The following is a 14,460-nucleotide window of genomic DNA, read 5'->3' on the forward strand; positions in this document are numbered from 1 at the left end:
CTTAGTATAACTATATTTGTACCAAGTATCTCGAGCTTCCTTTATTCACATACGGCTCAACTCACAGGCTTATATCCATTTTATAAGGAGTGTTGGATACGTGACGTCGATGTGAATTAATATCATCTTGGATCTCAGATATAGGCTAAGATTGATATTATCTTCTACTTCATCAATAAAAAGAAACTAGATTACGATGATTCTAGGGATTATCTCCCACGCCTGTTTCAGTCCCTAGCTTTGATTGCCGTGCTGTTGCTGCTTTTGCTGTCGTCGGGTAAAGTAAGCTGCCGAAGACTGTCATAGACGCACATATACGCTCTCAATAATAGCCGCGAGTCCTTGTTCCCAACCCATGTATCGTGATATTCCAGCTACCGTCGTATATTGATGCTGAAAACTTATAATCGTCAGGACCTTCCCTGCCCTAGACGTCTCGATTAAAATCATCAAGACCAAGATATTGAACAAGTTGAAGTGAAACTGTGACCGTTGAAATGACGTAGATTATGCTGTGGGTGAACCTGCCTGAGCTTCGTCGAGCCAAGGTTTTATATAGACTGGCAGGAGGTGAGCTCTCCATATTGTAACTATGTAATAAGCCGCTATCTGCCGCAAAGGCGCTCAGGACACATCCGACAAGGCGTTATGAAATCGTCGTAAGGTTAATATCGTATAAGATTAAGTGTTGCAGGAATCGACGATTATGCAAGCATCGAAGATGAGTTTTTGATGAGCCAACAACTGAGGGGAGATAGCTATAATCAGACACCCACATACCCACCCAACACCCGTACGCATCCATAATTGCTTCTCACGTGTCTATGAATGTTCTTTTCTGTACGCATAATTTAAGCTTGTATGCATAGTGTTCGGGGCTGACCCTCTCATTATAAAAGCGACATAATCACCTTGATAGGTGAGTCAAGACCACATTCGTAAAATGCACCCTCCTTATCTCACTCAAGCTCTCAGATACAACATATAGCATGCTAGATCTATATAGGTTATACCGATCGATACCAGTTCATTTCAATGAATTACAACCATCTGAAGACACTATATCCTATCACACCGTCTCCAGACGCAGAGCCCCAGTAAGTGATTGGAGCATTAGGTAAGTGTGAGTTCATTGTTATACATCATTTCCTTGAAACTCATTGATCTCATTTTTGTCAGCACATATCACTTTACGAAAGAATGAAATAAAAGAGAAAAAAAATTCAAAAAATTCTACACTTCACGTCTCTCATACTTTAAATTACTGTGTTCGAGCGTGACCATAAACTGTGTTGAATAAGTGCTCCGTCCTTGCAGCAATGGTGGATAGGTAGGTACCTACAGTCTGGCGCTTATAACACAAGCCCACAGGTGTCTACAGACAGTGTAACCCCCCCTCGTCAGCCACTGTCATTGGTCCACATATACCAGATACAGCAACACAATGCGCAAACTGCAGTCCTTTTCCATCTGAGGGATTGCGAAGCATTTTAACATACAAACTCAACAGAAATATTTCTTCACGAATGGGGATATAGTTGGAATGTAATCGGGGCTTACCTTCCTAGACTTACCCGACTCAAAGTCACTGTCGCTCATTACCTTCATTTTCATAATTGCCAGTCCCCAGCGACCAACAGGCTCACTTCGCAAATAACACAGCGACAAAGATGTCACCACTTACCATAATTCTCTGGTCTACTTTCGGTGGGCTCTTCTTAGCCACAGCTTTGGTCCTGATTCTGGTCCCTTCACGATATGAGCGGTTATCAACGAGCTTGGGCCATGCGTCGGTTTCCGTGCAGATCTTGGTCCTGGGAGACATCGGCCGAAGCCCTCGGATGCAGTACCATGCGCTCAGCATCGCCCGGCATGGAGGAACTGTTCATTTGATTGGGTATGATGGTATGTCCATCGTTTAGTTCATCACTTTGTCTTGTGAACAATAATGTCAACAGCGTCTTCAGAAAAATGGGAGAGACACCTCATCTTTCTCGCATCATCAACTAACATATGTCTTAGAATCGCCGCCACATCCAGATCTTCTCAAAAATCCAAATGTTACAATTCATGGTCTAGCAGTTCCGCCAAAATTTCTCAGATCGTCCGCCATCCCTTTCATTATCTCCGGACCTCTCAAGGTTCTATGGCAAGTAATCACCTTGCTCCGAGTACTGGGCTATGCGACGCCAGCGTCCACGTGGCTCTTGGTTCAGGTATATAACATACTGGTTATCCCAGTCCCCCACACTCTTTTCTCGTACTCTAACAAGAAACGTAGAACCCCCCTTCAATCCCAACCCTAGCCATATCATTCATAATCTCTATCCTGCGCAACACTCAGCTCATGATAGACTGGCACAACTACGGTTGGACGATTCTCTCGGGCACGAAGGGCCCATCCCATCCCTTCGTAGCGCTATCCAAAACGTACGAATGCTTATTAGGACAATGTGCACCGACAGCGAATATAACCGTGACCCACGCGATGAAGCGTTCGCTTCTTGGTCCGCCATACAACATCACCGAATCGCCCATCGTAACACTCCACGACAGGCCCGCAACCATATTCCAACCGCTCGCATCCAAATCAGAGCGAGAGAGTTTCATCGCCAAACTGCCCTCTACGGCTCCGTTTGCCGAGAGCATCTTATCAGGGAAGACAAAGTTGGTAGTGAGTAGCACGTCATGGACACCGGACGAGGACTTCTCACTGCTCCTCGACGCCTTGGTGACATACGCGCAAAAGCCATCACGCGTGCCCATTTTAGCCATAATAACGGGGAAGGGCCCACAGAAGGCGTACTACGAAGCAGAAATACAGAGGCTGCAGAAGGCCGATCGTCTCCCTGGGATTCACATTCAGACGGCCTGGCTGTCCATCAGCGATTACGCGGGCTTACTGCGCAGCGCCGATCTAGGTGTATGTCTGCACAAGTCGAGCTCTGGCGTCGACCTGCCCATGAAGGTGGTGGACATGTTCGGGTCAGGACTGCCGGTGGCGGCGTACTCGGCATACGCGAGCTTCGGCGAGCTTGTGAGGGAAGGCGTAAACGGGCGCGGGTTCGAAACGGCGGACGAGCTCGCGGATATCCTAGCAAGACTCCTCGGTGGCGGGGCTGAGAATGGTAAAGAACTGGCGACGTTGCGGAGGGGTGCCAGAAAGGAGAGCGAGTTGAGGTGGGATGAGGAGTGGGATCGCGTTCTCGGGCGTGTCTTCGGGTTTACGGTATGAAAGTGATGAGTCGAAGAGAATGAACAAGATGAAAGATTTGAACCAAAGACCTCCCATCTCATATCGTGCTTTTCTCAGGGACTGGATGACCAATCAGCTAGCCATGGATCCTAAGATACACAACAAAGCAATTGCATTACGAAGGAGGATGGCGATAGGCACATATGGATTAATAAATTCAACAATCTGCGAAGAGAAATGAGTGCCACGGCAGCTAAATATAGCAATTGAAGAGGCTACTAAATTTTCATCTCGTATAGTCATGCAACAAACTCCGAAACAATGCCCCCTCGCTATCTTGGCAATGATGCTGATGATGACCGTCTTGGTATGAATAAAAAAAAAAAGCTAGAAACATGAGGTTCGATTTCCTGATATCGTCATGACCTACGAAAAAGCTGTCTTTAGTATATTTCGTAGCATCCCAGCAGCTGATAGTGTCGAACCAGAGCCTTTCCCGTTCGAAGCTCTCATTCTTTTGGCCCTTACGCGGCAGACGAAAGCCACTCCTTATCGCATCTAATCATCTTCGCCCAAGCTCTCTTTGACACACTGTCTCACCCTCTTCCTAAACTCCTTGGGGCCGCCCTCGCGCTCAGCGCGCAGAAGTTTAGCCGCGTCAATATTGGCAGGAGAGTCCAAGTTTGGTTCGCTGAACAGGCTAATCACGCTCAGGAGAATGGTCTCGGGGGTCTGTACGGGAGTCCATCTCTCGTTTGCATTTTCGTATCCGTACGAATCCTCGCCCGGGGGATGCAAGATGGAGATGCACAGTTCGCCATTCGGGTAGATATTCGGATGAAACGGAATGGGATTCTGGAATACGAGTTTGGGTGGCATGAGGGGATAATCTCGGGGAAAGGTGAGGTGTGCGCGGAAAATGGCACCTAAAAAAATAAATTAGCACGATCCTTTGTTTGCGACAAGGTATTGTATGGGCTGTTTTATCGGACAAAAACTGGTAGCAATACATAACGTGGCTCATGGTCCGTCGCGGTGAACATATAACAATCACGTACCACCGTAATATTTGCAGTCATCGTGGATCATGAGCGAGACCTCCCACTCGAAGACGTTACTATCGCGAACGAGTCCCACTGAGATGCCAGAGAGGTCCTTAGCTGTGTTGATCTCCTTGAGCTGCCGCTGCAACAAGGTCCCAGCCGCGCTGGTCTGTGCAGCAGGAGAGGCCATCTTCCTTTGATTACTCTTCTTCAACCTCCACACTCGAAAGCGCAAGCGCGGTACTTTTATTGTCGAAATGACAGCGATGCAGAGAACATGCGGGGTACCTTTGATGGGATGCTTGGTGGGGTCCAAAGATCGCAAAGGGATATTATCATCGAATAACGGCAGTCTATGGAACAGCACATGTTAGTGTCTAGAGTGCTCGATGCAAATAGAAACTTTGGAATCAAGACAAACCTTAGACTACAGTACCGCGCACAGGTAGGTGGAAGCACGATTGAATAGATGGGCAAGAAAAGATAGAAGCTTGAGGATTGATTATCTCGCCACCGGAGGCTATCCTACTACCCAAGATTATGGTAGTTCAGACTCAGTCAGGCCCCTACCGCGTACGAACCACATTGACGTCCTGCAGAGAGGAGAAGAAACGGTAGGACCTAGCTAACATATGGATGTACCTAGATGAGTACTTATACTACCGTACAGCAGTAGGTAGATCGAGGAAGCGGGTCGGATAAGGTGGAAACGGGAGAGTGGGACGAAGTGGGATGCACAGTTGACGTCGGATGCACGGGACGAGCCAAATGGATTCACGAGGAAGCAAGGCGCTTATCGATGATATAGCAGGAACAAACAGCAGCTAAACGATAGGTTAGTAGGTAGGTGCTGAATTCAACTGCTCCCTACTTACATACATACCTACATATATATAGGTACATAGGTAAGTAGGGTAAAGTAGGCAAGTAGGTTGTGATGAGCGAAACGCCAATGATTAGGTATGAGCTGAAGAAATGAGCACGAGTAGAACCCCGCTCTAGATGGCGGGGCAGAGTACCTACCTCGTAAGTATTACCTACTGGTATGTAGGTAGGTACATGCGCATACTATGTGACAATTTTTCTACTGTAAAGAAGGATGGTGAGGATGGGTGCGCTTCATGCACCCTCGTACATGCAATCAACATGCAATCAACATCCCTGGGCAGCACCCTGGGCAAATGGATGTACATCATGTCGTGCAACCCCCTATGTAGTTTGCTAGTGCTTGCATTAGCGCCCGCTCTAGATACCTAGAGCTGGCCCCTCGATACATGCCGCAGAGATATTGTGATGTTGAATGCAAATACTTACTACCTACTAGGTAAATGGGCCGTCGACATTTCGACATCACAGCCATCGATTCGACTCAACATCCAAATTCTATTAAACACCGGATCAATGTCCCGATGCTGAGAATTTGTCTTCTGCGTTCCACGTACACAGCTATCTGATAGTGAGGAATTTTGATATGTACATTTCTTGAATATATGACTATGGGTATATATATATATATGTATATATCGAAATGCAAACCACGTCCAAACTGACGAGTTCGAGCAATAGCAATAGCTACCCTTACTTGTGTGTTGTGGACCAAGAACACCCAACGCCGATTCATATGCTGAAGTGTTTCCCCCAAAACAACGCCATGAGCTAACCTGACTGGGATTTATCAGAGCACTTATACCACCTCCTGTACGCCAATTTTTGCGTTCCCCAGGTTGGTAGGTAAACACTAGGAAATCAAACATGCCAACATATTTCTCTCCATTATCTTCACTTCTTCTTCGAAGCCCCAAACCCTGTAATGCCCATCGCTGCCATCATATCGTCCTCGTCATGCTCGCCCTCGATCCGCAAATCGTCACCATATTCGGTTTTGACTTTCTCCGCCATCTCCTTGTCTGCTTTCTTCCTTGCTAGATCTTCGAGTCTTTTCACCCTCCTCGCCTCTTTTGCTTTGGCCTCCTCCTCCTCGCGGATCTCAAGCCGCTCCTTGAGGGTAGTCGTGGTCGCGCGTTTCTGCTCTTGCAGACGCTCCCATACCTCGTCTATCCTCCTCCGTACATCCTCGGCACTCGCCTTCTTGACCTCTCCCGTCTCGCCGATGTTGCGCAAATGCTGCATGCTGTTGATATGCTCGACCCATTGTATGTTGTCTTTGAACGTGAGGTCGCAGGCGGAGCAGTAGAACCCGGCGCCGCGTCCGCGTTTCCCTTGCCCCGCGCCTGCCGGCACGAGCATCGTCTTGCCGACATTTGCTTCCAAGTCTAACACGTCGCGTCGTGCCCGGGTGTGCGTCTCATCCCCGGTCATTGGTTTGTAGTATTTCTTTCCGGCCAGCTTCGCCTCGTATCGTGCTTTAGCTTCTTCGCGCTCGTTGCTTTCACGAGCCTTGGCCTTCTCGGCGTATTCGTCGAGATCGTAGGCCCGCCGGAACGACGTGTCCGTCGCCGGGGTGCCGTAGGCTGAGCCTTTGCCAGACATTTTGTCGGACTTGATCAACTAGCGGTCACGGAACGCGTTTGGTCGCGTGTTGATAGTCGGAAGAGGATGAGAAAGAAAATGTACGGTCAAAGGCGAGGCATGCGTATTTTCAAGCGGTTGCTGTGAAATGAGGCTTATGACGCGGGATTAGATGCGGTGGTATTGAGTTTTTGACTTTTCTCAGTGGTGGAATACTACCTATGCCCAGGCGTACTTCAGTGCTTGTCCGAATAAGTTAGTGAGGTAGTGCTGTAAGCAGTAGTTAGTTGCGGCATGACAACCTCATGGCGCATTTTGTGGAATATTACCTAACCAAATGCAGCCTTAGACTCATGTGCTGAACTACCTACCCCGCGATTTGTTTGTCCAGCACCTAGAGGTACCTACATATGTACGCAGAGCTACACACCTAGTGGCTACCTAGACATCTACTATGTACCTAGTAGGCAGCATTGAGCAGAATTGTGCAGTAAATAATAGAGAGGCTAGGCGGTTTTATAAGGTATACTGGCATGTTCAATTGGAATTACAATTGATTAGTAGACTATCATATGACAGATACTGCTTGATTGATGAGTGAGCTGATCGACAGGTACAGTAGAACAACTATGTAGGAGTAGGTACTTTGACAAAAGTACATCCATGTGCCTACCTACCTTCAACCTTTACCCCTACCCCTCCCCCTCATGGTTAGTCTACGACCCCTCCAAAATTTTTTGGAAATTTCTTTGTAACCAACATTGCCAACCGCGCCTCTGTCGTGAACAGGGAGGCAGCTCAGATTCATCACTTTCAGCTTTCCCAAGATGCTGTACCTTGTCGGTCTAGGTCTCTCAGACGAGACTGATATTACAGTCCGTGGTCTTGAGGTTGTGAAGAGGGCTTCTCGGGTTTATCTGGAAGCCTACACGAGTATCCTACTGGTGGACCAATCGGTATTGGTGAGTTCTGCCTCCGTGCTTGTTAACGCATGATAACTAGCATTTCGTTATATCCGTTTTTTGGATTGTATTGGCTTCTGTATATCTTCGGCTAACGCTAATGGTATAGTAGGAGGCTTACTATGGGCGATCTATCGTTGTTGCCGACCGCGAGATGGTCGAATCGAACAGCGACGAGATCCTACGAGATGCACAAACTGAGGACGTCGTGTTCCTTGTCGTGGGCGACCCATTTGGGTATGCCGCACGCCACCCAATTCCAGTCACTGTCTAGAGCTAACATCCTCGCAATAGTGCCACGACGCACACGGATCTTGTCCTGAGGGCCCGCGAGCTCTCCATCCCTCTCCAGACGATTCCCAATGCGTCCATTATGTCGGCGATCGGTGGATGTGGGCTGCAGCTATACAATTTTGGGCAGACTGTGTCAATGGTATTCTTCCTAGACAACTGGCGACCGGCATCGTTTTACGACCGAATCAAGGAGAATCGCGCCATTGGTCTACACACGCTCGTGCTCCTCGACATCAAGGTGAAGGAGCAGAGTCTCGAGAACATGGCACGCGGCAGAAGGATATACGAGCCACCACGATACATGACGGTGAGCCAGTGCGCCCAACAGATGCTGGAGGTTGAAGAGGGCAAAAAGGAAGGGATATATGGACCTGACAGTCTCGCCATCGGCGCAGCACGAGTCGGTGGTAAGACAGAGAAGTTCGTCGCTGGAACGCTCCAACAACTTTGCGACTCTGACGATTTGCTTGGCCCACCACTACATAGTCTTGTGCTGTTAGGTTCGCGAGCACATGAATTAGAGAGAGACTATGCTCGTGAGTTCGCCATAGACAAGGACATTTGGGACAAGATGTGGTCCGATCAATATGGGAAACAATGAATCATGCCTTAACTGTTATACAAATTATACATGGCCATTCATTACATTGAAGTTGAGTTCCCACCATCTCCTACAAATACAATCCGTGGCGACCCTTACGACCTCTGCGCCCTTACTTCCTCCTCAGTGACCTCGCGGATGTTGTTGACATTCGCCTGTTCGCCGGTCACCATACCCTTTGCAACCTCGGCGACGCGGCCTAAGATAGTACGATCGGTAATAGCATATGTGGCTGTCGTCATCTTAACCCGGATGACGCCGATCCGGGGGTCGTTCTCTGAGCCGTCGTGCTTACCGTCGCCCAGATCGCCCATCCACGCCTTCAGGGTCGGACTATAATATTTCTTGATAACGCTACGATCCGTCTCGATACTTGTTGTTCCGGCGACCGAGGCCCACTGTCCCGAGGAGTCGAGGAATGCAAGATTGACGTGAGGGTCACTCTTGAGTTCATCGGTCTTGTGCGATTCTGTGTTTGTAAAGAAGAGGTAGTCTATGCCGTTGTTCTCCTATTGTATGACGAATGTGAGTCATGGATTTTCAGCAGAGCATTAATGGTTGACTTGGTACACTCACTTCGGCCGCGATTGCCATACACCGCGAAACTAATTTCCCACTGGCCTGGTCACGAGTTGTCATCATGCCAAATTTGCATGACTTGACGAACTTGGTGAGCGCATCGACCTTGTCTTGCGTAGTGATTGATGTGTCCTTGTTGGCTTGTGTGTACGGGTCGGCAGGCTTGCCAGCCGTGTCAGTGTTGGAGAATCCGGAAGACATGACCGTGAAGTAATCTCGTGTATATCAATACTGTTATCTCTGTATTGCTCTCTGATGGATGAATCGTGTATTAGGTGTGATGAAGTGACGGTAACGTTCTCTACTCTTCTACCTAGCATATCTAGACCAACAGATTGGGGCGCCACTCATCTTATAATCATACCGGGTTAATCTCTAGGTATGCGGGCATCTAGATGTAACGTAATACTCTAGTTTGGTGACTTCATAGGCATCGATAGTTGGCTCGATGGATCTGGTAGAGAAGAGGGGACATAGAGACGTGCAGACAAAGCAACGGCGTTATTTCATCATAGACTACTCGTCATTTGTGTTGGAAACTCTGATGTCTTGAGATGACAGGTCATGACGTCAAGTAACGGTGGGCTTCTAGTCTCTTGGTGTCTGTCCCGGCATGGCATGGCATGGTGAATCGGATGAAAGATTGGCAATCGGAATATTGCAGGGAGCCGTATTAAATTCACATTGGGTAACTAGCTAATCTACCTAGATCTACTCGATGACTATGGTGTTACACCTCGTTTCTGACTGTCCTGGAATACATTAGTAGAGAGAGAGAGAGAGAAATAGCATGACGGATACAATTGGCAGTGAACCCACCTACCTACTTTACACTGGTAAAATCTAGTAACTACAAGCTCATATATCCACACTACTAGAACTCCGAACAAGAATATTGTTTCTCCTTGTGATTCTCAGGGAAATAAGGCTTCATACGTCGAAACTTTCGTGGTTAGGTAAGCTTTCATCTTCAGATTATCGCGATTAGGCGATCTGTATAAGCACAGTGAGTGGCTGGCTGAGCATACCAAAAGTACTACCCGTGGACTATTAGATAGTGTACGGATGTAACCGCTCTATGTTCGCAGGTCCACTATCTAGGTATCTACCTAGGTAGGTAGGTAGATATATTAAGAATTGTAAAGTTTAAAAAGGCTTTAATTACCTACCTGTCTCTCTGTACTATATGTACCTATCTATGTATAGACATACCCTGGCTAAACCAAAGTAATGGGGAAGGCACTCCACAGCTCCGCAACAGGGCTGTCTGCCTGGTAAGTACTTGGAAGTGAGTAAGTAGGTAGGTATGTACCTATGTATGTATGTATCTAGGCAGGACAAACTCGATGTCATTAATATTTCTATCTATCCATAGGTACATAGGGTATCTACAAAGTGATGCGCATGTGCAACACGGTGTAGGTACATTGATAGGCAGGAACCACAGCAGGATAATATCTATATGACCACTCCGGCAGGCTACCTAGGTATGAATAGCTTGTCCCCAAGCACCTGGCAGCTCCCAGAGTGCCCGTGTAGTTAAAAGTAGATACAAGTACTACGTACACTAAGGCAAGTAATCAATTCGAACCTGGTAGAATCCCACCACTCAAAAGTGCCAAACATTGTGGATGCTTCCTTCCCACACATCAACCCGGCTTCCCACGAGGCACTTACCCCGTGTTCTTCTCTGCCGCCTTTGAGCTACCGGTCTCCCTTACATGTACTTGGGATTTGACAGGCTCGACAGGTAGGTAGGCACGCGTGTAGCTGCCACCTTAAAAAGGGAATTCTGAAGGTAGGTAGGACCCAGGCCTATCTATCTGTGGAACGAACGGTACCCAAGTCGCGCTATCCTTAACTGTCCGTCGTCCGTGGACTGGACTTGTACACTCTATCCGCCAATCTAACCCACCCTCCCATTCCTCCGTGCATCGACCTGTCAAACCGGAGCGCCCTTCATCATGTTGCTGTGATTAATTGATTGATACGGAGATCGGACGCACGAGCACATACAACTGGGGCAGCAGATGCACAAGACACCAGAAAGACACAGGCTGATGATAGCTTTGTATTCAGCGACTTCATCCCATCCATTCCCGAACACGGTACATGTCCTTCTTCTTCTACTTCTTCTTCCTCTTTCCCTTCCCGCTACTGCATAGTATCTTGATCCTCCCACCCACCTACTGCAACCCTTACAGAATCCCTACCGGAACAACACTTCTGTCACTTCTCCCATCTTCTAGCCCCAACGGCTGGAGAGGATACATCGTGTCAGGTTTCTAAATCGACACCTCCCTCCTAGATCAGCAAGTTACCACAACCCGTCTAAATCGACCCCTAGACCACGCAGGACGTTTCACTAGTAGACCTGCCTAAGTAAGGGATCCTTTCTTACTTATCACTGGTCACACAATCTACTACGTAGGGATAAAGCCAGATCAAGCCGAGAGGATTTCTGTCTGGATCAATACGCAGGCCTCTATCTGCGCAATACAGAGATCGACGTCTAGCATTGAACATCGCCTTCTCTCTGTCGGCTCTTGCTGGAAGCTCTGACTATCGTCTACCTACCTAGCGGCCTGTCTGACCTCTTCATCAATCGTGCGCCGCCCACGATCAGTTAACTGCCACCACGACTTTACTTATTCTATTTTTCTGCCTTCTAGCCAACTACCTATTCACCATCGAAATCCTTTCCTCTAAGCATTGTTTTGCGATACTAGGCCATTTATCTATCTGTCGGAAGTCGGCCTATACGGTGTCTATCTATCTCTTCGTGCGTGTTCATTCCGGTAAACTGGTGGTACAGGCAAGTGGGCAGGTCAGCTTTCTTCCATCAATCGCGTTTGCGTTTCACTGTTACATCTTCATAATCCTGCACCTTCTCTATCTGGACCTGTTTACGGCGTGCGCACCAGCCTCGTAGACTATTCATCCAGCTCAGCTCAGTCCTATTCTCCATAATCCAACTTGATGCACATCTTGCCTAACCTGCCTTTAAAGCCATAGGTAAAGGGGACTGGCCGTGGCTACTAGCAATTGATCGAGCCCACCACTATTCGAAGCAGATTTCCCTCACTTTCGTCAACTGGAAGAAGTTGAAGGTGTTTCTCGGCACCCAATCTCGCCATCGTTTCTTGTTCCTGTCACCACGAAAACACAGCAGTGAACGCTCAATCCACATCACCCGCCTTGCGCGCCTGCTCGCTCGGCCTAAAACGGGTTATTCACAATTGCTTTGGTATTCCATGGTCCTAGCTTCTCCAGAGTAGCCAGAATGGTAAGGACGATAATCGCATTAGTTCACCGATACACTGATATTGGCTAACAAACATGCTAACCGATCTTTCTAGAACTCTGCGTGGCCAGCTTGGGAGTGTCGGGATCAAGTCGATCAGGCTGAGCTCTACTACAACCAACCCTTACGCACAAAGAATCGCTGTCTAGAAGATGAGAACCTGGCCCTCAAACGCCTCTTACGTAAGCATAACATCTCATGGCAGACCAACCAGCCCGGCCCAGCCCGTCCCAAAAGCTCTCGTATTACTCGTTCGAGCATAAGTCAGCAGAGAACTCTACCCCATTTACCTGTTGAGATCCAGCTCAGAGTACTGTCATATGCTTTGACTAGCCCTCACCCAATTATCGACCCGCTCTGCAAGAGTCGGCCTGAACGGATGGTGGGTCGAGAGAAGAGCAAGAAAAATCAGATCGCCATTCACTTTCTTGCCACATGTCAAGCCTACCGGTTTGAGGGCACCAGGTTCTTGTGGTCCAACAACACATTTGTATTCACGAGCCCCGCCAGTCTAAGACATTTTGCTGAACTTGATTTTACCTATCGCAAGGAAATACAACATATCACATTGCGCCTCATCGCCAGATTCTATGATGATGAGGAACGTGTGCATCGTCTACCAACATCCTATCATCCCAACCTCAAGTCTTCGATCAAGCTAGCCGTTCAGCGTCGCCCCAAGGAAAAGACGCTAGCCCGACGCGGCTTTCGCGCATATGCTTGGTATCAGTTAATTGACTTTCTTGATGCCCTGCTACCCCCGTTCGATCCTGACTCCAAGCTGTTGTCCACTCGTCCGAGATTACTCCCGGCTCTCAAATCGATGCGCATCGACTTTGTCAATTTCATTGAGAATCTTCTTCAGTACCCACCTCCGCAGCTCCACGATTTGGCCTCGCACCTGCTAGGCTGTATGCTGAACGAACTCGTTTTGACAGGCGTCCCAGCTGACGAGTGTGGAGTCCGAGTGAGCACTGAGCTCTCAGGCCTGCTGAAGGACGAGGGTCTCCTCCTGGAACACCTCCCAACTTTAGTGGCCGTCAAGGATGGAATTCGCATATTACGTTGCGCCCAGGTTACCTGTCGCCCGACAGCTAGGGTGGTTCGGGGAATGCATAACATCACCGAACCAGGAGAGATATTTGCCGATAACCCTGATTACCACAGGCACAACTGGAGTGACTTTCCACCGGCCCCTGCAGATGAAGGTGACCCACCCTTCTCTCCTTTCCACTCTTGTCGCACCATCTGGAAAAAGGTACCAACGAGAATGGATGGAACTGGCAAACGTAGATGGGAGTTGTTTGATCGTATTAGTGGTAAGCCATGGGAAGAGGCTGAGGAAGAAGCCACCATGTTTGACTTCCTCGATGATGAAGAGGACTTTATCGTTTGCGAAAACTGCGGCGAGTGCCACCCTGGTGCGCTTTTACCCGAAACTCTGCAGGATCTGTACGACGACTAGTGAAAGAATATGTGGGCTGCGTGTGTTTGTGAAAAGAACCAGGTGTTATGAGCACATATTCCCATTATGAGAGATTACGACCTAGCCGCGAAAACCGAGACTAACAGCAGCAGGAAAGTCTGTGTAATAGCCAATAGTATGTTGAATGGTTCTTGTAGCCAACAGGACAGCACGGATCTGGAGGGTGTTCAAAAGTACCTAATCAATGTTTGGAGGAGTTGCAACTCTATATCCGTTATGTATTCGCTACCTTGATGCACCACCGGAACCGACTGTTATGAGATTCTAGACAGCTAATAGGGTTGGCGTGGCGGTTGTTCAGAAGGAGGGAAGCCATTGATCATGACCCTTGATTGTATGTTTTCGCTTCGATTGCGAGCTATGCAATAGATTTTTGTGTCCTAAAAGTCAAGATTCATATTGTTATTTGCGCCTAGTCCATTCCAGCTTTCTGCCCGAAACCAAGCTCAAATCTTGAAACCCAATAATACTTGTCCAGGATGAGGATGAGTGCAGTGCGCCCACACATGCATGAGTCTTATGATGT

General features: G+C 48.2%; 6 protein-coding genes across 6 annotated transcripts; 3 read left to right on the forward strand and 3 right to left on the reverse strand.

Moving 5' to 3' along the window:
* Positions 1-1,582: 1,582 nt before the first annotated feature.
* Positions 1,583-3,566, forward strand: F5B22DRAFT_50092 (family 33 glycosyltransferase). Its single transcript, XM_047972449.1, has 3 exons — positions 1,583-1,905; positions 2,023-2,216; positions 2,282-3,566. Exons 1-3 carry the CDS (start codon positions 1,671-1,673, stop codon positions 3,233-3,235), a joined length of 1,383 nt encoding a protein of 460 aa, XP_047832753.1. The 5' UTR covers positions 1,583-1,670; the 3' UTR covers positions 3,236-3,566.
* Positions 3,495-4,869, reverse strand: F5B22DRAFT_49941 (ubiquitin conjugating enzyme-like protein). Its single transcript, XM_047972427.1, has 3 exons — positions 4,661-4,869; positions 4,255-4,592; positions 3,495-4,122 (listed from the first exon to the last, which is right to left on the reverse strand). The coding sequence occupies exons 2-3, from the start codon at positions 4,427-4,429 to the stop codon at positions 3,755-3,757; spliced, it is 543 nt and encodes a 180-aa protein (XP_047832754.1). The 5' UTR covers positions 4,430-4,592; positions 4,661-4,869; the 3' UTR covers positions 3,495-3,754.
* Positions 4,870-5,571: 702 nt separating this feature from the next.
* On the reverse strand, positions 5,572-6,968 carry F5B22DRAFT_598178 (uncharacterized protein). Its single transcript, XM_047974346.1, has one exon. It carries the CDS (start codon positions 6,727-6,729, stop codon positions 6,019-6,021), a length of 711 nt encoding a protein of 236 aa, XP_047832755.1. The 5' UTR covers positions 6,730-6,968; the 3' UTR covers positions 5,572-6,018.
* A 567-nt stretch (positions 6,969-7,535) lies between these two features.
* On the forward strand, positions 7,536-8,565 carry F5B22DRAFT_644487 (Diphthine synthase; the record flags this gene model as incomplete). The annotated part of the gene is made up of 3 exons (XM_047978432.1): positions 7,536-7,670; positions 7,783-7,907; positions 7,965-8,565. 3 exons carry the CDS (start codon positions 7,536-7,538, stop codon positions 8,563-8,565), a joined length of 861 nt encoding a protein of 286 aa, XP_047832756.1.
* Positions 8,566-8,612: 47 nt separating this feature from the next.
* F5B22DRAFT_50172 (bli-3) lies at positions 8,613-9,758 on the reverse strand. The gene is made up of 3 exons (XM_047972454.1): positions 9,509-9,758; positions 9,142-9,396; positions 8,613-9,074 (listed from the first exon to the last, which is right to left on the reverse strand). The coding sequence occupies exons 2-3, from the start codon at positions 9,343-9,345 to the stop codon at positions 8,661-8,663; spliced, it is 618 nt and encodes a 205-aa protein (XP_047832757.1). The 5' UTR covers positions 9,346-9,396; positions 9,509-9,758; the 3' UTR covers positions 8,613-8,660.
* A 2,172-nt stretch (positions 9,759-11,930) lies between these two features.
* Positions 11,931-14,192, forward strand: F5B22DRAFT_50194 (uncharacterized protein). The gene is made up of 2 exons (XM_047972458.1): positions 11,931-12,430; positions 12,504-14,192. The coding sequence occupies exons 1-2, from the start codon at positions 12,428-12,430 to the stop codon at positions 13,911-13,913; spliced, it is 1,413 nt and encodes a 470-aa protein (XP_047832758.1). The 5' UTR covers positions 11,931-12,427; the 3' UTR covers positions 13,914-14,192.
* The last annotated feature ends 268 nt before the right edge of the window (positions 14,193-14,460 follow it).

The sequence above is a fragment of the Xylaria bambusicola genome (assembly GCF_022495145.1).
Source record: "Xylaria bambusicola strain CBS 139988 unplaced genomic scaffold F5B22scaffold_11, whole genome shotgun sequence".
NCBI lineage: Eukaryota > Fungi > Ascomycota > Sordariomycetes > Xylariales > Xylariaceae > Xylaria > Xylaria bambusicola.